Below are 27,996 nucleotides of genomic sequence, written 5' to 3'. Positions count from 1 at the left end.
TGAGAAATATTAATGCTTGATTATTAATGCTAATAGAGGAATGTAGAGAATATAGTTTGTAAAAAACAAGATGCATTTTGGAATGTGTTTTATTTTTATTATATTAGCACATAAAATGATGAAGCCACACTGAAAATCTGATTCTGGAGAAACTGAGGGTTCTCGTGTCTTTCTTATGACCCACTTTATATCACCTTTGAAAATACTCAAAATAATACTTTGTGCATGTTTTAAACTTTACTTGAAACAAAGAAAGGCAGTTAACATCTTTTGTTTAAAGCTATTTGTTAAGTTGCTACTGAGAGAAAATGAAAGCAAAAAGAAATAATACAGTACTTAAATGAGCAAGAGTCAGGTGATGTGGAAGCATTATTTAGGGATAATTGAAGATTGACATTCTGATGAGAGGCACAAAGAAGAGTTAATTGGCTTATTCCAAACTGAGGGCAATTCTTTAGGAAGTATTCTTGAGGATATACTTGGCAATATATTTGATAGCAAGCATGGTCTCTTTACAGGTTGACTTTATCTGAGATTCTGGAAGGAGAAAACCAAATCTGCCTTCATCTCGGAGCTCAAAGGCAAATGTGTGCTTGATGCCCAGGTTGTAAGCCCAGTCTAAAGAAGAACCTGGTGTCTGGTCTGTAAGACATAAGCAGTAAATATTTAATTAGAAACAAGTGCTAATGTTTTTCTTGAAATGGATATTCACTGGTGTAAAATTAGCAATAAAAAATAATTATGTGTACAGATAATTGCACTAATGAATGGGAGTAGTGGTCTGCATAGTTTAGAGTGTAGAGTAAAACATAATCATAGGTTTGGGACCCACCATGTATTTTAAATATATGCTGCATTTTTGAAATTATGTTTTCCTTGGGTCAGCACCCTACATTGAGTTTATTTCCTGCACATGATGCAGATGGAGTCGATCGGAGCAAGGACAAGCTGCTGAGAAAATCAACTGAGGTGGGGTTTATGGGCCACTGAAAACCCACCGAGGAAAACTACACATACAAACTATGCAAAATTACATTCTTCCTAACAATTCAGGTCTCTTTCTATTGATGTTGCTAGGGTAAACTCTTTTATAGTTAAAAGGCCAAAAAAGTTATCTTAAGGATGTATTTGATTCCCTCTTTCATCTTTTCCATGGCAACTTTTTTGAAATTTTACTAAAAGTGATATTATTTGGTAAAAGGATTAAAAATATAAACACATCTAGAAGTTACATACTTATAAAATTTGTATAGTGCATATAAATACTAAAATACATTTATGTATATTTTGCTTTACATAATAGAATAACTATTTCTTTGTACATAAAATAATTTATGTTCCTGGACAAGTATTGAGTTTAGCTGACATTAACATTTTAGGTTTTAAAGCTAAGAATTCAAAACTGTGATGAAAAAAGAGAAATAATGTTTTGATGTAAAGAGATAAAGTTGCCTCTTAAATTATTCAACAAATATTTATTAAACCTTTAATATGTACACTGCACTTCACTTGGCACTGTGGAGAGTGGGTGGTGCAGGTGCAAAGATGAAGATGCCATTGGTGTCTTTGGGAACTTAGAATTTAGGGGAGAGGAGTCAAAGATGCAAATCAGTTGAGACTAGACAGACTGTATAAGCACTATAGGAAAGGTAAAATACCTTATGAAGATTTTAGAGAAAAAAGGGCTTATGCCTGGTGACAATGATAGCATTTCATGCTCAATGCCTGTTCTAATACCACCTTCATGATGGAGGTGGTATTTGAGGTGAGCCCTGAAGAAAGGTAATTTTCCAGATGGAGATGGAAGAAAGGTATTCTGGCCAGTGACCTACAAGGATGGAAAAGCATGGATGCATTTTTAGGAACCAGTGAAGTCTGGTTGGACAGGAACAAATGGATCAGTGAGAATTTGTCGGCAAAACTCAAAACCTGATAAATCAGGACACTGTCTTTTGTTAAGGAGGCAATGACAGCCATTTCAATGCTGTATTGAGGATGACTAACCTGGGCTGGAGAAAGTGGAGGCCAGTTTGGAGGTATTGTGAAAGGAAGGCCTGAACTAATATAGATTCTCCATGCTGGGAACAGAATTTAGGGCTTGGTGTAAGAAACATGGAATGGAAGAGTCATAGAATCTGATAAAAATCGGTGAGATTTCAATCTGGGTGGCTGAAAAAAGATCCACTTTGTTAACAGAATCAGAAACTTAGAGTAGTGATGGGGGAAAGGAAGTGAAGGAAGTAAGGCACAAGGATATGTTTAAATCAGTTGGGAACTTGGGAAAATCAATTTTGAAATTTTGACAGAAACATCATGGGTGAAATTCATTTGCATAAGATTTGATTAATGTTTTTCACTTTGATTAATGTTTTTATAGTATATCCTTTTCCAATATTCAGTTTCAACCTATCTATGTTGTATTTGGATTGGGTTACTTACAGTGTATTGCTAAATCATATATTTTAAAATTTGTTCCCCAATCTCTACTTTTAATTAATGTATTTAGGTAAATTATTTTTAGGAGTTCAATCTGCCATTTTATTATTTGATTTTTCTTTGTTCCATCTGTTTTCATTACTCTGAAATAGGAATTTATTTTATATTTAATATATTTAACTATATTTAATATTTTATTTTATTTCCTTCTTTTTTGTTACATAAACATTTTTTAGGATTCCCTTTTGATTTATTTACAATAATGCTTTTGAGTATATCACTTTGTATCATTTTCTTAGTGGTTGCTTTAGGCATGATAATATACATACATAATATATCAAAATCTGTTGGGAACTGCCCTGACTGGTATCAGAAGCTGAAACCCCCGCCTAGGCTAAGGCTAAGGGAACGCCCTTGGAACCGTAAGCCAGCAAGGAGACAAAAGCTTATCTTCCTGGCAGGAATTCTGCTTCTGCTGCTTTATTCATAACTGAACCCCAAAAAGCTTGGTCGGTTAGCCAAAGACGGGTAAGATTCCCCACAGGGGGAACGACCTAAGCCAGGCACGATCACTTTGGGAGGCCCCCCAAAAGAAGGACTTTGGGGGCTGCAGCAAAAGAGGGTGACGGACCCTCGCTCCTTGGCTTTGACATAGCCTGAGTTCTCATCGTCTGGGAGACAAGTCAAAATAAAACTGAACTGAGCTAGGAATCCAGTTTTAGCCCAAAGGAATTCACATGAAGTGATGCTGGTAAATTAATGTCTAATTTTTTTTAGAAAAAAGTGTTATTGACATGCATTAAACATGATAACCTGCTCTTTTTATATCAACACTAAGTCAAAATTCTATCTGAAGCAAGGGAGCTGAAGCAAGAGATACATGGTCATAAATTAAAATATTTTTTCTGCCCTTCTGTTGTTCCTTAATATTATCTCAGCTTGCATTTCTCTTAGTAGCTAGATATTGAGTGCTGTAAGCTACAAATTTGAGGTCTTGATTTTCTCCTTTTCAAAACGTATTGTGGAAAACAGTACAAGGTTGAGAAACAGGAGCAGGTCTAGCAATTTCGGTGCATGGGAAGGCACGAAACAAGGTGCTTTGTAATTAAATTTTTAATTCATGATGTGACTGACAAATATGGATGATACTAATAATGATACACATGACCCGGTTCCTATTAAGTCAATGATCTATTTTTGCTAACCAGGTACTATGTTCAGTTATTTCTAAAATGGTAAAGGATTAGATATACTGCCAATATGCAAAAGATTTTCACAATCTTTTATCATCAATTTTTGTGCAATTTGAATATTGCTGCTTTGTGGCAGAGTACTTGGTATACCACTGTGGTCTGGAATGCTGATTTTTGTGTCTGTTCTGCTCTAGAGTAATAAAATCTTTATGTATGTCAATTTTACAGTCTACAAACGAAGGATTTTGTTAAGATTGGTGGTTCTCAACCCTAGTTTCATCTTAGGATCACTTCGGGTACTTAAAAAACAACACAAGTGCCTGGGCCCCACCGCAGGCTAATGGAATCAGAATGTTTTAGGGTGGGGCCTAACCACCTGTGTTTTAAGAACTTTTCAGATGACTAATAGGAAGTGAGACTTAAGACTCATGAAGTAGACCAGTGGTTTTCAACTGGTGTGCTGCGTGAGGCACAAAAGTGTGCTGCAAAAGTGTGTTGTGTGCTTAAAACACGCAGTATCTGACTATTTAGTCAGGGTCACTGACATCTGTTCCCGTAGATTGTCAAATACATAAATGACAATAGCCAATATAACAATAGCCATCTGGTGTGAATGAAGCAAAATTATACCTAATTTTTGTCAGATCAGCAAAAATTAATATTTTTTAGTAATTAGTTTATGTGTGCCATGAGACGAAAATGGTTGAAAATCACTAACGTAGGCCATCTTTGATGTTTCCTCCTGGTTTAAAATTTTTTGGTTTTAACTTAAAAAAATTTTGTTGTATTTGCTTCTTAGGTTTAGATTGCAAATGTTTTTAATTTTTTCTGGAGGTCAAATATCTCTCCACAACTTGGGTATTAAAAATGCTCCCTCAGACCTTTACTTCTGTTGCTATCAAATCAAAGAGAAAAATACTGGCAAAGAGAAAAATACTGCCAAATCCTGGACTTCTTAAGTAACAATCAGGATATTGGCATGACTAAACATTAGTTGTGGAGTGCCTTTATTTTCTATTCTTACCAAGTCAAACACTTTGCGACCCTTTACTTTTCATGACTGTTTAACATTCAATTGGAGGCTTTATTAAGCATTTACTGCTAAAAAATTTGAACGTCAAGCTGCAGCAGCCCTGTATGAAAGAAGCAATGCTTTCTAAATCTGAATTCCTTTAAAAATCTTTTAATGTTATACAATAAATAAGTTAAAAATGCTGCTACACAGTTGTACAGAATAGTAATTCCTCTTCACCTGATCCTCTCATTTCGAATGTGACACATGATGGCATGGAGCGATGTATGGTATCTTTGGCTGTCTGCCAGTTAGCACATACCTCCTTGAGGGTAGTCATTGTGTCTTAACTCTTCTCACCTGCCTCTCAAAGCTCCAAAGTGCTGGGCAGTTATTAGGTAGTTGCTCTGTAAATTAAATGATTGTGATGCAATGCCATGCATAACTCTGCTATGCCGATGATTTGTGTATATAGATGTGGAAAGTATGTAACAATCCTTTGATTTTCTAGTTGCCACTTGCAAAATTTGTTCCTGTTTGGAACCCTTTGTGTTTTGATGCTAAGAATATCTGTGTGTTTTTCTTACCTATGATGTGAAAGTTGCTCTTACGTCATATCTGGGTGGCTTATCTGGCCCTGCTATTTCTCAGTATCGACTAAGTAGACTGCTATTTTAAACGGGTGTTCAAGTCTACTCTCTTGTTCTTTACTTTGTTTGCTTTTTGCCCACTCACATGGCTAGGTCTATCATTTGTTTTGAAACCTTGTCATCCACTTGTATGCATAACGAATTCCTGGCTTGGCTATTCGGCATGATGTGTTTGGGTGCTGAAAGTTGGCTGTGTAATGTTCTTTTCCTTCAGCCCTTTGCCAGTGACTGGTGGATAGGTGATTGCTGATGAATGTTCTCTAGGAATGGGACTTGTCTGTTTTTTTCTTTTTCTTGTCATTTATCCAATTCCACCAAAAAAGCTGCCAATAACTTGGTTCTAGAAGTTGTATGTGATGACTATGGCATTTTCAAATTTCATGGCAATTGTTGAGGGTGTAGACTTTTAGTTCAAAGTTTATAGTTTTAGCCTGGATTAAGGAAGTAGTTTTTAAAGTGTGGCTGAGTAGAGTTATTGCAAGGAATACATAGGTTCATATGCACATATTCATTTTTCAGTATACAAATTCTAAAAGTATAATGGGAATAAGTTTGAGTGGTCCATGAAATGCAGTCTTCATGCTAAAAATTTAGGTTACCATGGCTCTAGAGAGTGATGTGTGCTAAATCAAGTTCAGTCTTGTGGTTTCAATCCAAGTTCACTCTTTTTGGATAGGTCAGGACACCACCTTCAGTGAGCAAGTTTATTGGAACTATTTTTGATGTTGTCTATACCCTTCACTGTGCTAGATATTAGGTGGTGTAAGAGGAGATAGGAAATGTGATCCTTACTTTTGAGAAATTAAATTTTGTTAAGAAGTTAAGGTTTTGTAAGCAGTTTCATTGGGAATTTTCTGTTAATTTTGGGCCTAAGAACTGAAGCTCAGAAATGGTTTGGAGAAAAGGCAGTTTTTACTAAAGTATTTCGAAATTAATGCCAGTGGGATCTAGCCACCAGAGAAGACATGATCTTACTTTCCAGGGTCTGAATTAATGGTTTTGATTGGTGAAAAACAAATGAATTTATTTTCATTGCTTTAATGTGGAACAGCCTAATTACTATAGCTGCAAAAACCAAATGGGTACACAGTATGCACAATGGTCAAGATCACGGGCTTTGCATTTTGTTAAAACCTGGGAATGAATGCCAGTTTAGCTAGTTACAAGTATTGCCCAAGTCATAAGGTGCTGTTACAATGAATTGAGATAGTGAAAATCAAGGGCTAAGTAAGTGCCTGACAGGTAAGAAATATGTCAATAATTTACAGTGCAGACAGAAAATAAAAATAGTACAGAGTAAGAAGTGGTGCTGAGACACTAAAACAGAACAATAGAACTAGAACCCTGTGACCTCCTTTCTTAATCTACCATATAATTTCAGTTGAACATGATAGGAAGGGGCTGGTGAGAGAGACAGGAAACTGGTTTTGTATGATTAAAGTGGCTCAATCTGTGGGCCTACTGATTTTTCTATCAGGAGCTAGGGAAAAAACTGTGCTTGCCTGGAGACTAGCCCAAGTAAGAAAGAGTCCAATTCAAGTTAAATAATTAAAAAAAATATCAACTTTGCCCCAACTAATTCTTATTCTTGTGAGGATAAAATGTGTGGTTGGTGGGCACAGGAAGGGGGATGAATTAAACTGTACATTTGTCTTGATTTAATAACTTTTGTTGACCTTGTAACCTTGTAGAAAGTTCAGTATAATTTGTTTAAAGAAAGATATTATCCTCACCAACAGCAAATTTTATCCCCCAGATTCACATTTAGTTCAAAATCACCTGTTAAAACTAAAGGTCAAATTAGCAATTCCAAATGTTCTAATACTAATTTACAAATTCTATAATTTCCTTTAATATTTATAAAAAAGAATTAAGGAAAATGACACATTAAGTAATAGGAAACACTTACAAATTGTTGATGCTATTGGACCATAGATGTAGCGGGTTTCATAGCGAGTTGCTAAAACATCAGTGCCGATCTTTGCAACTTTGCTCTAGAGAGAAAGGGAAGTTAGGAAGTTAGGGTGCTATGTAAGTGCCATTAATTTACTGGGGATTAAAAAGTCCATTTTACTGGTTACTTGGTATTTGAAGATCAAAATAAAATAAATGGCTAAATGAGAAATTTATTTTCAGTGAGATATATTGTCCTTGTGAAGACTTCTAAATGTGAAATCAGTTATCTATAGTAATGTCTTATCTCCTTCTGTGGTTCTATTTCTTTTCTCTCTCTCTTTCTTTCCCTTTCTCTGTGACTTCCTCCCTCTCGTCATTCTATCATTCCTTATAATAAAATGCATCTTTCTTTTTTCAGATTTTTTTCTGGCTTCAGATTTTTTAGCTTTTATATATATTTAAATTGAATTTATTGGGGGTGACATTGCTTAATAAGATCATATACATTTCATGTGTACATTTCTATGCTACAGGATCCATCTATATATTGCATTGTGTGCTCACCACCCAAAGTCAAATAATTTTTCATCACTACGTATTTGGCCCCCTTTATCCTCTACTGACTCCCATCCCTCTTCCCTCTGGTAACCACCATACTGTTGTGTGTCTATGAGTTTCAGTTTTTATATCCTACATTTAAGTAAACCATATGGTTCTTAGCTTTTTCTGACTGACTTATTTCACTTAGAATAATATTCTCGAAGTCCATCCATGTTGCTGCTAGGTTCAGATTTTTATTTCTTCTAAGCCATTTTCTCCCTTGTTCCTCCTTCCTTTGTCTTTATAGGTTCCACATCATCACAGGTCTTTCTTTGCATCGGATTTTAGCATGTCAAGGGCAGAAGAAGGGTGGTTGACTCCTCTTTAAAATAGTTGTTAAATTAGAGTTTTTCTTCCAGAGCAGCATTTCATGATCTTTAATGCACATTAGTGTTTTGTGCTATGAGAATGATTTATTGGAACAAACTTTAGTGGAATATAGTCATTAATGTATTTGTAATCAAATGATTTTTTTAGTCTATGTGTATAATGTATATAACCAAGAAATATATTTTCTTAATCAATTTAGTTGCTGTGTAAAAGCTCTTACTTTACTCAAATGGTTTCTTGTATACATTTGTAGTTTTTAATCCATAATGCCATTTTCCTAAGGGCAGGTTGAAATTGCATTGCTGTGTCTTTGTATAAGTTGTTCATACTCATGGATTCAGATACTCAACTAAACTGGTTAAATAAATGATTCTATGGGCCATGGATTGCTTGTACTTTTTCTTGGTTGCATATACACAGATGGTTTTACTGATTGGTCTAAATGTCTACTTCAACTCAAAATTAAATGCTGTTTTGCTGAAACAATTGACTGAAGTCAGAATGACAATTGTGTGCCCGTCTTCTAAATTTAAAAAAAAATTTATGAGGCAGTATTTGAACCATATCTTTTGCTGGATATGTTGTGTTTGCCGATCACCATGGGATTTGGGATACTAAATTTATACTAAATTTTATCTGCTTTATTTCTTTTCTTCTACTGCAATTAAAATATTTCTTTTCCTTTTTTTAATCATCACCTGAGGACATGTGTATTGATTTTAGAGAGGGGGAAGGGAGGAGAGAGAGATGGAGAGAAACATTGATGTGAGAGAGAAACATTGATCAATTGTCTCTTTTAGGTGTCCTGACTAGGGACTGAACCCAAAACCTAGGCAGGTGGCCTGACTGGGAATCAAACTGGCAGCCATTCAATTTGCATATCGATGCTCCAACTAACTGAGCCAAATTGGCCAGGGCAAATATTTATTTCTTTATATGGATATTCATTTATTCACACTGCTAGTTCTTGTAATTCATTGAAACTCATATCTACAATTTTTTTAAAGCTAACAAATTAGTCTCCATAGAATGGAAAAGGATGCTTAGTGGATCATAGTTCTGGAAAGACTGTTCTTAGTGAGGAAGTTTCACAAACATTCTTTGGATGGTAGTGTTCTTTCTTTGATAGTGAAAGTATTAATATCATTTCTAAGATGACCTGGAGGATGAAAATACAATGGACACCCTTAAATCTGGTGTCTTAGGGATAGGAAAAGCAGATATCTTTGCTGTTCTATTAGACTTTTGCTGTGTGTGGTTTCACTGACATACTGTAAACGTTGAATGATCTATGTAGTAATGGAATTCTACTCTGATGGCCTAGAGACATTTCCTCCTATTGGCTTTATCTTAGAATCATGTTGAAAGGTTTTATTAACTGTATAATTTTAATACATAAAAATTAATCTAAGGATATGATTTTAACTCTAAGGTAAATTTCATTAGTTCTTTTCTTTGGTAATAAAATGTGGAATTCTTTTAACATAACACAAGTTGTTAATAAAGAACCGATTGAAAGTCAATGGTGGTGTCAAAGCATAAACCACAGGCTTTTCCCTACGTACCAGTTCCTCATTGTTAGGTGGCAATTTTGATGTATATCCATACGGAAACAATAGCATCTGGGAGTAGGAGTGTATGGTGATGTAGCCTTTGATTGATTTCAGGTGGCTTTGAATGAAGTCAGTGACAGCTCTGGTCTCTTTCTCGGACTCTGGAACGGGGCCCGGATAGGTGTCCTCACATGGGTTTTTGGTGCTAGAAGAAGCTGTAGAGGACATAGATGGATGAGATCACAATCTGCTCCCCTCTTCAGCACAGCCACCGCTTCTGAGGTGGATGCACAAAATGTTTTAAGCACTTTGGCTTACCAGGTTTACAGGGCCCCTCTATGTTTCTGGCGTCAGAGTCACTGCAGACTAACTTTGTACACACAACTCAGAGTGTAACAAACAGCTTGCTAGAATATTCTTAGCCATGTTTATTTTCCCTCCTTTGTCCAGAGAAACAGGAATAATAAAGCAGAAGCAGTCCAGGGCCTGGGGCCAGAGAGATCCCAGCTCCAATTCAACTGCAGTTCTGACTTGCTGGGTACTGGCTACGTTCTTTGAACCTGAGTTTCTTCGACCTGTTTTAGCAGGCAGTCATCAATTAGGGAAGCTGCTAATATCATATTCATTATAGTAGAATACAATTAAAAGTTGAGATGGTATTTTCCACAAAGCTAGATAGCAAAAAATATTATGAATTGGGATAGTGGTCATTTCTCCATGAACATATGTAATGATAAAAGTGATATTTGTGTAGCAACTACAGAGTCATCTGATATTGCAGATCTTTGTTTATTATTGCATTTTCATTGAACCTCTCACTCTCTTCTCTCCAGATGTTTCTTTTCACTGAACATCTAAAGAACTATCTGTACTAGTTTTAACCGCTGGTATTTCTCAACTTTTATCAGATCAGGATAAGGAAGGACCTTAGATCTCTCTTCACATGATTTGAATTATTATACATCTGAATAGTGCTTAAATTTTAGCAAGCTAGTATATTAAGAGATAGTTTGACAACCCCACACCCCACTTCTTCCTATATTACAAAACATTCATAATGCTTCTATAGCAGTGCTGATATCTTTCATTTTTAGATTAGAAAATTAACACTCAGGTAAAACATATCTTTACTGAAATAAGTAGGTGGTTTAAGTAAATTCTGTGTCTAAACACTTTATAGCTCTTTTCCTTGAGATCAAGTCAACTCACAGTTCCATGAGACATTAAAGTTCCTGTTGAGGTCAGTGCCGATGCATTTGGAGTTTTGGTTCTTGGAACGATTTTTTCTCCACAGGCGGTTCTACAGGATCAAATGACAGAAGTATTTACAGCAGATCACTTTGAATTTTTCAATTCGATCATTTCAGATCCTCTCTGTAGATTTCTACAGCTTTATTTGAAATCTATCTAGTTTAAATGAGGACCTTTATTAAAGGAAAATTTTGTTTTCTTACTACTTGTAATAGTTTCAGAAATACTGCTTTTATGTAAATATTCTAATTCAGTTAGTTTTAAAAACTGTTGATTAGTTCTCATTATTAGAAAAGATAAATGATCTTCTGGAATTACCTATACTTAAATTATAACTTCATTACATCTTTTACCATTTATAGATTCAGATATAATACAGGTAAAATTGTGACTGTTGGAGCAAACTTTTCAGGAAAGAACTTGGTGTGATAGTATCTATCTAAAAGTTCATTATTAATCTTATCAAACAGCAGCAGGGAAATAAAGGATCCTGTTAAAAGACAGATAGATAGATATCTGTGTCACTTAATTTATTTTTGATATAATTATTCCTCCTCAAATTCTGTCCCAAGTTGATGGAATAAACTGACTTTTGCTTTGAAGTCAATGACTTGACTTCATAATATCTTTAAATGACTTGTACTCTTAGCTAGAGTATCCTTTATAGTAACTGCTTTATTTCATTTTTTTGCATTATTAGATTCAGTAGCAAAAATTTCATATTGTTTCAAGAATACCTGTGCAGTTGGAAAATCATGCTTGCCTTAGTCTGAAATTGAGATTTTAAAAAATATACACTTGTGAATTGAAATTAATTGGTTACCCAAGTTTTAAACTTAATATCAATCACTGTGTATTAAAGTCAGTAAGTAATATATTATCTAAATGCAAAAAAAGAAACTACAGAACAGTATATTACCTGTTTCCATGACCAAATATATCCATCAATGTTGAACACAGGAAGAACATAAAAGTTCATGCTGTCCAGGAGTTTGGTCATAATTTTGTTTTTTCCATAAGTTTTGGCTGCCTATAAGGATAGGAAAAAAAGGAAGCTATTGTGTAAAGTTTAGCTATTGTGTGGAAAGTTGTGGTTATAATAGTAATAACTACCACTCCTTAAGTTATTTGCCCAAGGTCAAATGATTTTGAACATATTTATCCTAAACTGTACAAAACTAAATGACCCATACAGATGACATTTATTCAGACTAATGAAATTAATTGAACTGAGCATTCTTTAAAGGATCATTTAAATTCTGAGACTTGTAGCATCTCAAATGTAGCATGCAAGATACATTTCATAGGAAGATTAGAAGCCAAGTGAAAAATTAGCAGTACAGCTTATTTTAAATGGATTATTTTCCTCACATCCTTTTTGTAAATATGGATTGAGTCCATAAGCATTAGAATATGTAAATATTTGAGAGGATTCACAAATTAATTATAAATAGGATTTTAAAAAGTGCTCTATTGACTAAAAAAATCAAGAGTTTAGAAATTGACTATCGACTTTTTTTCTCACATCTGACTGAAATTTCTCTAATTATATGGACTTTCTATGGCTACCTAAAATCTCTGTCATCATTTTTGGGAAATCTCTTCCAGGTCCAGCTGTACTGGAGCCGGGAGATATCCTGTGGTCCTATGATGGGTATTCCTTTATGAGGGGTGCACTGGGCTCTCAGATGGAAGAGCTAGACCAGGGCAGGGATAATCAACTCAACTGGCAGATTCACACCTAGTGAAACTATGCACACCCAGAAGGACATTGTCATGCCTGTTTCATCAGTGTGTTGGGTGTAAAAGCTGCAGACAGAGAAGGTTAAACATAGTTGGAGTCAGAATACAATAGAAATAGAGTGAGAGAAATAACAAACATAAACTTAAAAAAATGAGTTTTTTTTCACTTGGAAAGGGAGTTTAAGTGTGCGAAGTGTATGTGCGGTTACTGAAATACCTATGCAGAAATAAGGCCTCTGCTTTGAGCTTACTGAAGAAAGTCCATGTTTGTAGGTTGGATGTTAAGATAGTTTCAGATTATCCATGCTTAGCTATAGGAAAACCTCTCATATTGTAACCCCCTAAATTTTCTTTTCATTTTATAAGCTGTTAGCTGGAGTTTAAGAAATCTGAGGGAAGGTGTCAATTTTAAAAAAGCTGAATGTTGAGTAAAATCCAAAGCATTTATTTCCTGACAGCACCAAACGTGGGCTCATCTAGTTCAGTGGAACTACACTTGTTTGGAAAGAGTGGTTGCTGCTTGGTGAGGTGCTGGAGACTTGACAATCTGAGAATTGCCTGTTCCAATTCACTTACCTGATAGACAAACCACTGGCAGAATGCTGGGGAGATCCATTCTCGTGCATGAATGCCACAGTCCATAAAAATAGCCTTTCTACTTTCATCTTTTTTCCCAATCTATTTAAAAATAAAGTTGAGATATAGTTATAATTTGCACAGATTCACACATTGATCTTTTGTTGTCCTATAACTCATTTATATTCTCAAAGCAATTCTTCCTCCTGTCTCCTATTTTAATGAGTAACTGTGTAAGTACATATTGTTCTCAGATAGGACCATGGCATATATCCTTAAATGTCTCTATATAATTCCTAATTGATTATATAGGATATTTTTCAAAAGTTTTTCCTAGTGTCAGAGTTGCTTTTAGGATTACTTTTTTTAAAATCATGATCTTGTTTTTCTTATTTTCTGATAACATTCTTTGGTCTGAGACATAAATTATAAAGTTGCTTCTGTTTCTGACATTTCTTTTTTCTGTATTCATAACCTGGGAATGTTCCACTTGGAGTAGAAAAGATTTTGTTTTTGAAGTGGGAAGGAGGACTAGTGACTAGATATTTGAAGGGCCATCATTTTGAAGAGAGGTGGAATTTGTTTTGCATAGTTGGAGAGAATGAATGGATGGGAATTTAGGGTAAGAAAGGGCTTCCCAGTTAGGGGATGTATCTGGGAGCAGTGTCTTTGGATGCACAAAAATCCAGCTGCAGCTGAATGGCAGTTATCAGCTTTGTCATAGAATGGAGTCACCCATCAACATGGGGTTGAAAAGCTTCACTTACTATTCTGGGAGCCTGTGATTCTATGTTCTTGAATTTTTCTTTTCTTCATGACATTTTAGTTAACAGTTTCACTGAATTTTAATGGACAGAAAACTGTTTTATGAACCAGGGACATCATAAACTCTTGTAACAAACATACAGGATAAGATATTTGCATGTGTTCACTGTGTCTTGACAAATGGTTTAATCAGGAATGTTCTAGTTCCACTTAAAATCACCTGTCACTTCTGTTCTAGAATGGATGTCTAGAACTTAAATATTCCCCCAAACTTAAGATGTTTATTGTTTCAAAATTAGCTACATGTGTTGAAAAGTAACTTTAAAATTCATGTTTTTCAACAATAATATGAATTAGTAGTTCTTGAATGGTTTTTACCTTGAGAACATACAGTGGATTATCTTCAACAGTAGTTCCAATTTTAATACGAGAGACCATTTCAGGATGCTTGTGCACCATTTTTTCAGTCCAAGCAACAATCTTAAGAGTAAACTCAATATGAGAAATTAGGATAAAATAAAACTAATAAAAGACAACAAACATTTAAGATAATTTTTTTCTTTTTAGTTGAAGCACAGGCATTTTATTTTATTTTTATTTTTTAAATTATATTTTATTGATTATGCTATTACAGTTGTCCTGATTTTTTCCCCTTTGCCCCCCTCCACCCAGCACCCCCAACTCCCTCAGGCAGTCCCCCACACCATTGTTTATGTCCATGGGTCATGCATGAAAGTTTTTTGGCTACTCCTTTTCCTATACTGTACTTTACAGCCCCGCAGCTATTCTGGAACTATCTATTTGTATTTCTTAATCTCCTCACCCCTTCACCCATTCTCCCCCACTCCTTCCCTTCTGGCAACCATCAAAACATTCTCTGTATATATGGTTCTCTCTCTGTTCTTGTTTGCTTAGCTTGTTTTTTTAGAATGAACTGTTGATAAATATGTTATCTATCAACATTTTTTGCCATTTTATTGTTCATAGTTTTGATCTTACTCTTTTTTTAAAATAAGTCCCTTTAAAATTTTATATAATAATGGTTTGATGATGATGAACTTCTTCAGCTTTTTCATGTCTGGGAAGCTCGTTATCTACCTTTTGATTCTAAATGATACCTTTGCGGGGTAGAGCAATCTTGGCTATAGGTCCCTGCTCATTCTGACTTTGAGTAATTCCTGCCAATTCCTTCTAGCCTGCAAAGTTTCTTTTGAGAAATCAGCTGACAGTTTCGTGGGAACTCCACTGTAGGTAACTAAAACGTCTTTTCTCTTACTGCTTTTAAGATTCTCTTTTTATCTTTAACTTTGGCACTTTAATTATGGTGTGTTTTGGAGTGGGCCACTTCGCATCCGTCTAGTTTGGGATTTTCTGTGCTTCCTGGACTTGCATATGTACTTCCTACATCAAATTAGGGAATTTTTATTTCATTATTTTTTCAAATAGATTTCTAATTTCTTGCTCTTTCCCTTCTCCTTCTAGCACCCCTATGATGTAAATGCCTCATACTGCCCTTTTTGGTGGGGGTTCTTTATACTACCCTCATTTTGAGGGGTTCTTTTTTCTTCTTGTTGTTCTGATTGGTTCCTTATGTTCCAAATCATTGATTTGATTCTCAGCTTCATTCACTCTACTGTAGTTTCCCTATAAATTGTTCTTTATTTCCATTAATGTATCCTTCATTCCTAACTAGATATTTTTTATGCTGTTGAGGTCCTCATTAAGTTCCTTGAGCATCCTTACAAATAGTGTTTTGTAAGTTTTGTGAGGGAATCAGACCGCATCTGATAGATTCCTTATCTTCATTTTGTTGAGTTCTTTTTCTGGGGCTTGGCCTGTTCTTTCATTTGGGCCGTGTTTTGTTGTCTCCTCATTTTGGTAGCCTCCTGTGTTTGTTTCTATTAGGTGGGGCTGCTTTGACTCCACATCTTGGTAGTGTGGCCTAATGTAATAGGTGTCCTCTAGGGTCCAGTGGCACAACTTTCCCTATCACCCAAGTTGGGTACTCAAGGTATGCCCATAGGGTGGGCTGAATACACCCTCCTCTTATAGTTGAGCCTTGATTGCTATTGGCATATCGATGGGAAGGATTTACCCAGGCTAGTCAGGTACAAGGGCTGGATGTGACCACTGACCACCAACCTCTGCCCTCTGTGGATGATCAGCTATGTAGGGGCAGGATAGTGGTTCTCTAACGTAGTCTGTAGCTGTCCACTGGGTGCACTAGCCCTGAGGTTTCCTGGGTGGTGCAGGCCAAGGTCAGCTCTCACCTGTGTCTTTCCCAGGGAAGCCTGGAACCACAGGCATTTTATACTGTACCTTGTCCCAGGTATTGTATTTTGCATAGCTGTGCCTGCCTGGCGTATCTTCTTTGACATCAAACTGTTTCTCAATCACTTCTTGTAGATCATGAATCAAGATTCTGTTTGGCAAAGGAATGATAAAATGCACATTTACTAGAGAAAGAAAAACACGTTTATCTTTCATTTGCAAAATTTTCTCTTCCTTTATCTTAGATCAGGTTTTCCTGTTTCTTGATTATTTGCTTACCATTTCCTTGAGACATGTCATGTGTCTGGTTTAAGATCTTCCCATTTATCTACAGCTGTGCTGTCCAATATAATAGTCTATAGCTACACATAGCTATTGAATACTTGAAGTGGACTTGTCTGATCATAGAGATTGTTGTACATATGAAATAGCTCACTAACAGTAGCTCATTAACTAATCATTACATGTTAGAATAATATTGTGGATGTGTTAGCTTAAATAGAATATTTTGTTAAGATTACTTTTAAATTGTGGTTACTAGAATATTTAGAATTATCCACGCGTCTTGCATTTTACTGCTATTGGTAAGTGATGATCTGTAGTCACTCCCAATCTTTCATCAAACACACACCTCAGGCAACAGTGGATACTCTTGTGCACAAATCTGCTGACTCTCCCAAGGAACTTGAGTAACAATAATAATAAGCATTTACTTAGCACTCACCATGTGCCAGTCATGCTCTAACCAACTTACATACATTAACTTATTTAATTTCCACATTGAGATTATTATCCTCATTTTACAGATGAAAAAGCTGAGACATAAAGTGTTTAAATAACTTGCCATGGTTACAGAGCTAGAAAATGGCTAGGTTGGCTTGGAGTGTGACATAAGGTGCAGGAGGAATCATTGGAAAGCTAGTGTTGGGGACCAGAAGGTATGTCTCTGCCTTCTTACCTATTTCATCTCATCCTGAGTTATATCATCTCATTACCTCATTGAATCACATGGCTTTGAATACAACCTAATTGTAATCCATATTTGTGTCTCCAATTCTGGCTTCTTCCTGAACCTACCTCTCCCTCACCTCTTCCCCTACCTCTCCTGTGACTTGCACATCCAACTGACTACCTGACATTTTCATTTGGACATCCATATGTTTAGTATGGCCCAGGTACTGCCTGACACACATTATTTTACTTTATTTTATTACTGTTATCTCCATTTACAGATGGAGATGTTCAAAAAGTTTAAATATAACTTGTGTGTGGTGGAGTTGGAAATTTGAATGTCAGCTTGATGTTCCAAAAATACCACTGTCATCATATATACAAATATTGTTTTTCTTTATTTTTATGTTGATACTCTTACAGATGTCCCCAATTTTGTCCCCCCACCCCTTTGCCCTCCTCAATCCAGCCTGTCTGCCCTTTCCTCTGGTCATAACTACATATACAAATATTTTTTATATTTTGTCTGTTTAGGGATTTTCTATTTTATCCTATTGATCTGTTTTCCTACTCTTGTGTAAACACCAAACCATAATTATAGTTTTAATACTTAATTTTAATATTTAATAAAGTCTCTCCTTATTCTTGTTTTCAAAAATTTTTAAGTAACTTTACCTATTTTAAGAAATATTTTGTCAGAATCACTTTAGGAATTATTAGAAAAGTGGGCTTTTCATTAGAATTGCACTAAATTATGAATAAGTTTGGGAAATTTGTAATTAATATTAAAGCATAATATAGCTTTTTTGATACTTCAGTAAAATTTTCTGTATTTTGTTTAATATATTTTTTATGAGTCTTATGAATGGTTTTTCCCAACTAAATATATAAACTATTTATTATTTATATATTAAAATGTTTTCATTATACTTATCTATTAGCCACTGTATTAGTTTAAAATATCCTTTTACTTCTGATTTTTAAAGTTATGTCTTTAGGATTTTCTGTGTAGTTATTCTGCAAAAAATTATACTTTCTACTTTTTTCTAATATGTATTTTTTTCTTATTTTATTGCATTGGCTAAGGTCTGGACAAGGGTAATAATAGTGGTTAAAGAGGATGTTCTATTTTCTTTTTCTGGTTTTAACAAGAAAATCTGTCATTCACTATTAAGTATATATAATGCTGATTTCCATTTTGAGATTAATATGACAGATCAAATTATTATTGTCCACTGATGTACAGTTGCAATTAAAATTTATTATTAAATTTCTTAATCTGTTAAATATTATGTTGCAGCCACAGGAGATTTACACACACTCTCACAAAAATGCTTGTTCTTCTTATTTTAGATATAGTTATAAAAGCTTGTGTAACCTAGGAATAGTGCACTGGACTCAGGGAAAATGATGTGTAGGAAGCAAGCATACCATCGTAGGCGATAGCTGACAGCAAAAAAGGCAAAGTAAAATTGCATAGACAGAGGACTTAGATGGCACAGTATGAAAATTTGCATTTATAATGATAATCTTTCGACCAAAAATAATCTATATTTAATATACCCTATTTTATAGGGTATTGTGGCTTATAATGAAAATATCTTCATGAAATATTTAAAATAAAGGATTTTCAGAAGTTGCACTTATCTGAACAATTTCTTTATTTGGATTATCTCATTTTCCATTGACTTCATATAAAAAAGGCATTACTCAATTTTGTTGATGAAACACATGAATTTTTCTTCTGCTAGCAAAGAGTTCCATGTGGAAAGATGCTTTCTAGTTTCAAACAAACATTTAATCTAGTCATTTAGGACAGTATCATGCACTCTTTTACTTCCATAAATCCTATCAAGTAAGGAAGCAGGAATCCAGTGGGAAGAGGCTCTGTGAACCAGATAATCTTGGGTTCCAAACCTAGCAGGTTGCTTAATACTGAATGTGATCTTGGGAAGGTTAACTATTTCTCTGACTCTCAGTTCACTCACTTTAACAATAGTACCAAATATACCAGCCGGGATTGTGGTAAGGATGAAATTAAGTGAAATGTGAGAGGTACCTGGCATTCCATAGGCACCCAGTGAACTTCAGGATGATAGTGAGAATGAGTCATGAAACTGACAACCACCTCACAGTTTTAAAATATCTTTAAACCAGGTTTAGAAGGTCTGCACTCGTTTGCCTCTGCTTTCTTCAGTTTCTTACAATAATGAACTGTGACACTGAAGCACCCACTCTACTTGTCAGTTTCTTCTTGCTGATTGACTGACTGATCTGAGTTTGGAGGCAGAACTTAAATGAGGTATACTCCTAATTAGGGTTTATTTAGCACATGAGACCAAGTACTGCTCATGAATATTGATTCCCATTAACAGCACTGACAAGCACATTATTATGCACATTATGTGTAACTCACTGTTTGCTTGGCTTTTGACTTATGATAAATCTGGGATTTCTGAGAAAAAAATTAAGAAAATTTTGGAATCAGCTGGGGCATCTTGTATTTAAACTCACACAAAGGCCTGAGAAGGTTGGAAATTATATTTTGGGTGGTAACTGCATACATAATTAATTATTTTAAGTCCTAAAGAGGGCATGTGGAAATTTCTCTACCTGCATTAATAGAAGTGGAGGAAACAAGCCAAAGAGAAATATTATGGTCCCAAAGGTTGATTTGTAACATAAGACAGTATTAATTAATCACAGGAATCTCATACCTAAGAATATTTTTAGACTTACACATATCAATTTAGCTCTTGTGATAACAGCAGCAAAAGAAAATTGGGTGAGCTGAAATACGACCTTTCCACAAAGGCAGCTGCATGTGGACATCAGAACAATGCCAGATTGTTGCTGATAAGGACTAAAAATTAAGCCTAGGGCTGAAAATTAAGAACTGGGGCCAGATGTTGTTTTCACGAGCTCTTCCAATAACTAGCAGCCAGGCTTAGACAGATGAAACCAAATTACTTTCTCTTAAATATTACTTTAGCACTCCAATAATTATTTAATTTGTTTAAAATATTTCTAAATGTACGTAAAAAGATAAATAATTATCTTTGAGGATTTAATGATGTGAATGGCTAATGTTTATCCAGTCTCATGTGCCAGGAATTCGTTCAGCATGGCATTTACATTTTACCTTTTAATCTTGACTTCAACAGTGTTAATTGGGTACCATTATAACCCCCACCTTTACACAGGTTATGTAGATTTACAAAGTTCTCACAACTGGTAAAATACGGGAGTTGGGGTTTGAAGCGAGAGAGGGCCGACCTCTAGCTGTGAAGCTGTGAACCGTGGCACAATGGTGCCTCCGTCACAAGGAGTGACAGCCCTGGACAGTGCTGCCAGACCTGCAGTTTTCTTAACCTACTGAGAAAAGTTTGTCTGCTTGACCAGCTCTCTTGGAAACCTGTGTCTCCATGTCTGGGAGCAGATGAGAAGTTCAGAGAAGAGGCAAGGATGAATCCTGTTTTGATAATTTCAAGGTGCCCCCCTTCTGCCCCTTTTGTAGAGGAATAAAGAGGGAGTGAGGGAGAACTGAGAACAAGGGCACAGTAATCTCCTATCAGTCACACTTTCTCTCTCCAAGGTTTCAGTTACCTGCGGTCAACTGTGATCCAAAAATATTAAGTGGAAAATTCCAGAAATAAACAGTTCATAAGTTTTAAATTGCATGCCTTTCTGAGTACTCCTCACTGCATCTCCTCATACAGGCCTTGTATCATCTCACATCATCAAAGGGAGAAGGGTGAGTATAGAACAATAAGATATTTTGAGAAAGAGAGATCACATTCACATAAAATTTATTATAGTATATTGTTATTCTATTTTATTATGAGTTATTGTTAGTGTCTTATGATGCTTAACTTATGAATTAAACTTTATCATAGGTATGTTTGTATAGGTAAAAAGACAGTCTATGTGTGCCTGTGTGTATACCGACAGTGGGGAAGCATGTTTCAGGGAGGCAGAATCATTGTATGTGCCTTATAAGCCCCACCTTGGGCTTATGCCCACACTTCAGTAGGACAGTGTCTACCTAAAAGCATGATTTCAGGTTTCCACAAGATCCCACTCATCCCAAGTAGCTTCCTAATTAGGTTACCATGTATCAAACTAGGGCACTTTCTGACATGGATTTCCCCACATTTGAGGCATATCCAATGTTGGACAATAAGCTATACGACATTAATTTATTCACTGGGAGGAACAGGGAGCATCTGCTGATAGCCTCTAGTTATCCTCTGTTGTACAGTGTGTGTGTGTGTGTGTGTGTGCACGCATGCACAATTGTGTAAGCACATGTAAGTGGCCTTTCCTCCATTTGATTTAATAGAAGTGAAGGACCCAGGCAAAGAGTGATTCTGTAGTCCTAGTCCATCTTCATGAAACCCCTGTGAAACACTGTAAAGTAAAATATTTATTTTATAGGACTCTGTATATACTTGGGACATGAACGTGTGTCTGACTGAACATCATTAGGTACTTAGACATTAATAAGAAGTGCTGATGATTGCTATGTCAGTTTGGTGTAAATATCTTTTGCATTTCCCACATAATCTTATGTGCATCTGAATAAGATTTTACTTAATTGTATTATTTGAATTTCACTATTATAGTAATAATGAACAACTCTTACCTTATAATTTTAACTTTCGATGAAAGAGAAGATAACCTAAAATGTCTCTAAAATACAAATATCTAAAATATAGAAAATAGTAAAACTGCTAGAGTTTTTAACTGCTGAATCTAAATATGGAATCTACACCTTTAGTCTCAGTTGAATGGATGTACTTTCTTTTATACATTTTTTCACCAGTCTGTTCAGGTTTGTTAGTATATACATATTATTTGTTTTTGTTTTTGTTTTTTTTTTTTAAATATTTTATTTATTTTTATTTTTAGAGAGGGAAGGGAGGGAGAGAGAGAGAGAGAGAGAGAGAGAGAGAGAGATCAATGTGCGGTTGCTGGAGGTTATGGCCTGCAACCCAGGAATGTACCCTGGCTGGGAATCGAACCTGGGACACTTTGGTTCCCAGCCCGTGCTCCATCCACTGAGCTACGCCAGCCAGGGCTTGTTTTTGTTTTTTTTTGGTTTGGCCTATATGATTTTGTAAAAGTGTAAATAAAAATGGAGCAAACATGCTGCTTTAAAATCAAATCTTAGTAATTTAATTTTCTGAAAATTAAAAAATCACACACAGATGCTTTAAGCTAAATAGTGGTTTATATGCACTGTCTAATGAAGGCTGTCGAAGTAAATCATTGTGTCAAACCAGCCCCGTAATGTGGTTTTATCCAGACTGGTGCCTGGGTCCAACCAGATGTTTTTGTTCTTAGAATCCTCTTCTGTTACTGACTGACACCAAGTAACACATATAATTAATATGCAAATAAAATTATCTATATAATTAGTACTTGGAGACAAGATTTTAAGTAGTTCTCATCTGCAGAGATCACTTTACATATTTATATTTCTGAGTAAGGTAACTATCTAATTATGTGGCTTTCCTACAACTGTGGCTAATTTGGACCAATTTCTAGAAATCATGTCCTAATTAGATAAAACTAATTTTTATAGGTAGTTTAACACTTTGGTTCTTGATGTGCATAGCAAGTAAGGATGATGGCATAAGACAAATTGAAAAATGCACTCTTTATGAGCATCTGAATTTAGATAATTAGACTTCTGTTTGAAGTCAGGCTAGGAGAGGCCAACAGAGGACCGTAGAAGAGAAAGGGAGGATGTGAGTGATTGGATAAAACGGAGGCACGTCAGCTACCTGCCCAGGTGTCTTCTGTCACAGTGATTTATTCCGCTATCCACGCTCATGCCAAGCAACTAGCTTTTTGTCTACATTACCAAGATATTAGGACAACATAATACTTCATTTTTTACCCTGATGGTCAAACCAAATTATACAAGATTGGCTAGCTAAAATTTATTTTAGCTTGGGCTGGATACTTTGTAAGGATTAGATGATCATAGGAATCCGACTCAGGTCTGCATTAATGAAGCAGACTGAAGAGTGTAGTAACTGAGGCACACATTTGAGAAGCCTGGCTGTGAAGTACATCAAGACACATAGTCCCTAGGGGGTAGATATAGGGTGGAGGGGTGGTGCCTTTTAGACAAAAGAATCCAGAAGTCATCTGAACCTTAGAGTAATGCACTACTAATCCCTGTGATCTTGGAGGTATATTTTAGAAAGTGTCTCTTCTAATTCAATGCTGCAATTTATTAAAAAAATAGAAAAACACATGTTGACATATTATTTAAAAGGAGTTAAATGCTGGTATAAATTAATTTTGAATACGTTCTCCTCACTTATTAACTTCATTGGTTTCACATCCCACTTGAAAAAACAGCAGAAACAGAGATAAACTACAGCCTGCTACTTTTTAAGCTGTTAAGCCACAAATAAGAATTTAACTTGTCTTACATATTTTTTCCTAATTTCAGCAGGGTTCATATTTATTGAGGATATTGAAGGGATATTATACATGCAACCAAGTCAAGCTGAGCAGCAGGAAATCCACTCTGCAACAGATTATAGGATCTTTGTCTTAGTTGGAAGAAGAGGCCTTTTGAGTGACAGCCGTAAGTTAGGTAGCAGGGGCATGAAATAGCAAGTCAAGAAGAAAGAACTAGTGCTTAGTGGTGTTTTGAGTGGTGGAGGTCTCAATAAAGGGGATTCCTGGGATGCCAAGGGCTGGGGAAGTTAAAATGGGACCGCTCATAATCACTAAATATTTGAAAGTATAAAAACACATTTTGTTTTCCGTATTGTGTTGACTTGTAATATTCATTGCTGGGCTACCTTCTTGTTCACTGCTCCCGCCTCCACCCTCCCCTACCCAGGCCCAGACAGTTCATGGCTCATGGCTGGTGATCAATACACTCTAATTTCCCCTTACTTTTCTATGGGATCACAATGACTCCTTTTGGCATCTTTGGCTATTCAATAATTCTCTCCTCTTGGATTTGTCTTATTCTATTGCACTGCTTTTGCTTTCTCTGAGGAAGAATTTCTTTCATAAAAATTGTTTATTTACTATATATATTGTATATTCCCTCATCTCTGACTTAAAGATGAACACTATTATTTGGTTCTCCTTTTATGTCTCAGGAGAATTCACATACGAAAATGTGGTGCTGGTGGTCACCAGTCACTGTGTCTGGGCTCTGGGGCTCACCACCTGTTGAGGTGGTGAGTGTGCCTAAAGCATCCATGTCTGCTCACATGCAGTCTGTCCTTACTAGGGGCTGGTTTGGAGATGGCAGGTGTAGATCATAGTCATTCTTGCAGATCAGAGCAAACAGAAGATGGAAGTTGTGTGGCCAGGTTTGATTTAATGGCTGGCCTCTATAGTCAGGCCTCAATAGTCTGTTTGGAAGTAACTGTCAATTTTCTGTCATAGATACAATTTGTATCTTTTCTCAGTTAAAAAAATAGTACTTCCCTTTCAAGATGCCCTGAACTTTGCATATCCAAAACATTTGAATATTGAGTAATAGGACTTACTCATAGTGCATTTTATTTTGATCCAAGGCAAACTGGATGGACTGGGATTCCTTTTCACTGACTTGGAAATCCACTGTCATATTAGCAGCCACGTGGTGGCTGGCATCTGGATACCAGAAGTCGAGCTGTAGAAACGAGTTCAAACAGTTGTTTGTTAGCTCACCCAACACTTATTTATTAGGAAATGACTGTATGTCATACACCATGAAAGGAATTTGGGTTCAATATGATTAAGGTATTGACCCTTTTCTTAACAAGCTTATGAAATTTTTGCAAATACCACATATTTAATGTCTGTTAAATGTGAAAGAATGGGGAAGAAAACCATTTGTGTCACTTTTGCAGGACATGGTACCTATAAATACAAAAAGAATGAACAGCTTTTGGTTAATTTGTTTGGTTCCACCATCCTGGGTTTGACTGAGGTGTTCCATAATTGATTTAGCCACAGAATCTGTATCTAATTGAGAATATAGGTTAAATACATGGTTCCCCACTACCCTTCTCAGTTCAAACCACAAAACCAAATGTCCCTGTAAACTCCTGAATTCCTGGAGGTTCCAAAAGAAGGCATAATGTTCAGTACTGTAATTTTTTTCTAGCAGTATGCCATGGGGCAAATTACTAAAGCTCTTTGAGTTTCAGTTTGCTTCCCTAAAAAACAAGGTTAACAGGACTCCACTTGGATGTTGTGAAGATTGTGAAATGGTTTTGAGGTCTGAGATACGCAGGTTTTAAACAGCTGTTGTTTTCCTTCCCTTTCTCATCCTCTGGCTAAGAATTTCAGAAATTTGGTGAATGGGCCCAGTAGAATAGCATTCAGATTAAAATAACTTTGAGAAGATTCTAATTTTTGTTCTTTAAAATCATATGCAATTATGAAACCTAATGAAGTACTACTCTCCAACCTAGAAAATATGAAGGAAATGCCCTATTTCTACCCATTACACTGGGCCTGTCTAAGTCTGCCTGGCTGTTTCCAAGTTGAATCCCACTGTACCTTTCAGTTAATTATTATGAGACTGCTATGAACGAATGTTTATTGGTTTGCTTTGATCAAAAAGTTACAGATAAGCTGGACCTACGAGGGATGTAAACGTGATGTAAAGGTGAGTTATGCAGGGCCATTTAACCGTAGTGGCAGTTTCTCTGTCTGAACTGGGTAATGTGTCACAAGGTCTAGGGCTCAGTGACCTTTCATGAGCAGTTATTAAGCATCAGGCGCAGAGCTGGGTGTCACCACTGTGGAGACTAATGAAGGACTTGGGAGAAACAAGACGTTTTGCATGAGAGGCATCACATATGCATTTCCAACATGCTGACCAGTACCAGGGAGAAGCACAGGTGCTCCAGGAGCATGAGAAGCAATCCCAACTGGGTCATGAGAGTTGGTGGACAGAGAAGACTTCCTGCAGGAGACACTGCCTGAGCTGGGCCTTGAAGAAGGAGAGTTAGCCAAGTCATGGAGTAAACATTCCTCCTGAGCAAAGCTGTGCGGGGCCACAGTGGGTGAGTTGATGGTGTTCATGGAGTTTTAAGAGAAAGACAGTTGGGGAGGAGGATACTACTGAGGCTGCTGGTCTGGCAGATCTTGAAGACTTGATACAAAAGTACCAATAGAAAGTGCTTTTCCATTGTGACCAGGCCTGTTACTCATTGCTCCCTAAGCAGTAGCTCATTTAGTCTTTAAAACAACCTTAGGAAATAAGTATGATTATTATCCCATTTGATGGAGAAGGAAACTGAGATTCAGAGAGGTTAAGAAACTTGCCTAAGGCCACATAGCTGGGATTAGAATCAGTGAAGACCATACTCTGTCTATAATCAGCTGCCTCTCATGAAAAAGCTTCAAATGGAGGAATGCAATCTTCAAGTTTTAGAGAGAGCAATCAGTTGGGGTATGGATTGACTTTGTAGGAGGAAGGATTAGAACCCTGAATGCTAGTTAAGGTGTTACTAAAATTGTCCCAGTAAGAGGTAGAACCACTGTGAACTTGGCAGTGGCTGAGAAAGGGAGTGAAAAGTATGGATTTGAAAAACATGTGGGAATTAGAATAGGTAGAACTTTTGATTGGTTTGAGATGGAGACAAGGTTGTGTGGGACTAGAATAAATCCCAGATTTGGTTCTGGGTTTAAATCTGATGTGTTATCTTGATTATTTAATTCACTGTCTTTGAACTTCAATTCTATTTTAAATGGGTTAAGTCAGGGGTGTCAAACTCATTTTCGCTGGGGACGACATCAGCTTCGAGGTTGCCTTCAAAGGGCTAAAATAATTTCAGGACTGTATAAATGTAACTACGCCTTAACTGTTAAGGAGTTGAAATTACATTCGGCCTTTTGAAGGCAATCACAAAGCTGATGTGGCCCCCAGTGAAAATGAGTTTGACACCTCTGGGTTAATTATAACACTGACACTGAAAATCTGTTGGAGAATTTGAAATGATGTATGCAAGGTGGCCGGCACATGCACCTTTGTATGGGACCAGCTGAAAAAATGATAAAATGATTGTTAGCCTGGTGTATTTAAAAGAACAATCAAAGTTGAAGAATTTCCCTTTAAAATGGATCTGCTCTTGGAAAGGGTCACATCTGGGTCCTTAATGTTATCAGTTAATATTTTAAACAGAAACTATGCCATGGGTAAGGACCGGGGTGGGAGTGAGCACAGTGGAGTGGGCAAGGAGGGAAATGAGGCCCCAGTAAAGGTCAGGAACATCCCCTTATTTCACAATTTCAGCTACAAAAAGTACTTGTTTGCCAGGCTTTTGGGAGGAAAAGTGGGAGTGGTAATTTGGAGAAAAACAAAAACAAGAAGAATTGATGATGGGCTGAATTGTCCAAGTAGCTCCTGCCACTTCCCTTTATCTTTGTCTTTGGATATTAAACATAAAATAAAAAGAAACAGCTTTTAGAGATCAGAAAGAAAAGGTAAAATATCTTTCTAAATGCTTTACCTTGTTGGTTTTGGCCAAGTCCTTTATGATGTTTGCTTGGTTTTCATCCTGGGGCTTTACGCGGAACACCTTCTCCCTTTATGAATGCAAAAGATGAAAAATACAAACTGTAAAGAGTGTTCCCTAGTCCTCTTCCCACACAGATACTGCTGCACAGGGTGGTGAGATTTACCTGTCAAAGCGGACAGGAGCAACTGCCAGGGTGGTAGCGATCAAACCCACCAGCAGGATGAACTGCATGGTTCTTGCTTGCCTGCCCCCAGGTCCTCTGCCAGTTTT

General features: G+C 36.2%; 1 protein-coding gene across 2 annotated transcripts; it reads right to left on the bottom strand.

The window, feature by feature from the left end:
• Window positions 1-75: 75 nt before the first annotated feature.
• Window positions 76-27,996, bottom strand: CPA3 (carboxypeptidase A3). 2 transcript variants are annotated; one of them, XR_004901338.1, is made up of 11 exons: window positions 27,890-27,996; window positions 27,718-27,793; window positions 24,760-24,884; window positions 16,325-16,427; window positions 14,384-14,485; window positions 13,241-13,342; window positions 11,841-11,951; window positions 10,880-10,970; window positions 9,679-9,885; window positions 7,201-7,283; window positions 76-642 (listed from the first exon to the last, which is right to left on the bottom strand). XR_004901338.1 is itself a non-coding variant. In XM_036017894.1 (11 exons), exons 1-11 carry the CDS (start codon window positions 27,955-27,957, stop codon window positions 455-457), a joined length of 1,254 nt encoding a protein of 417 aa, XP_035873787.1. In that variant the 5' UTR covers window positions 27,958-27,996; the 3' UTR covers window positions 76-454. The 2 variants fall into 2 exon arrangements, 1 of the variants encoding a protein (XP_035873787.1); XM_036017894.1 differs by having other exon boundaries at window positions 7,201-7,285; window positions 9,683-9,885.

The sequence above is a fragment of the Phyllostomus discolor genome, chromosome 2, assembly GCF_004126475.2.
Source record: "Phyllostomus discolor isolate MPI-MPIP mPhyDis1 chromosome 2, mPhyDis1.pri.v3, whole genome shotgun sequence".
Classification (NCBI taxonomy): domain Eukaryota; kingdom Metazoa; phylum Chordata; class Mammalia; order Chiroptera; family Phyllostomidae; genus Phyllostomus; species Phyllostomus discolor.
Note: the sequence above shows the minus strand (reverse complement) of the source record. Positions and strands in the feature narration are given on the sequence as shown.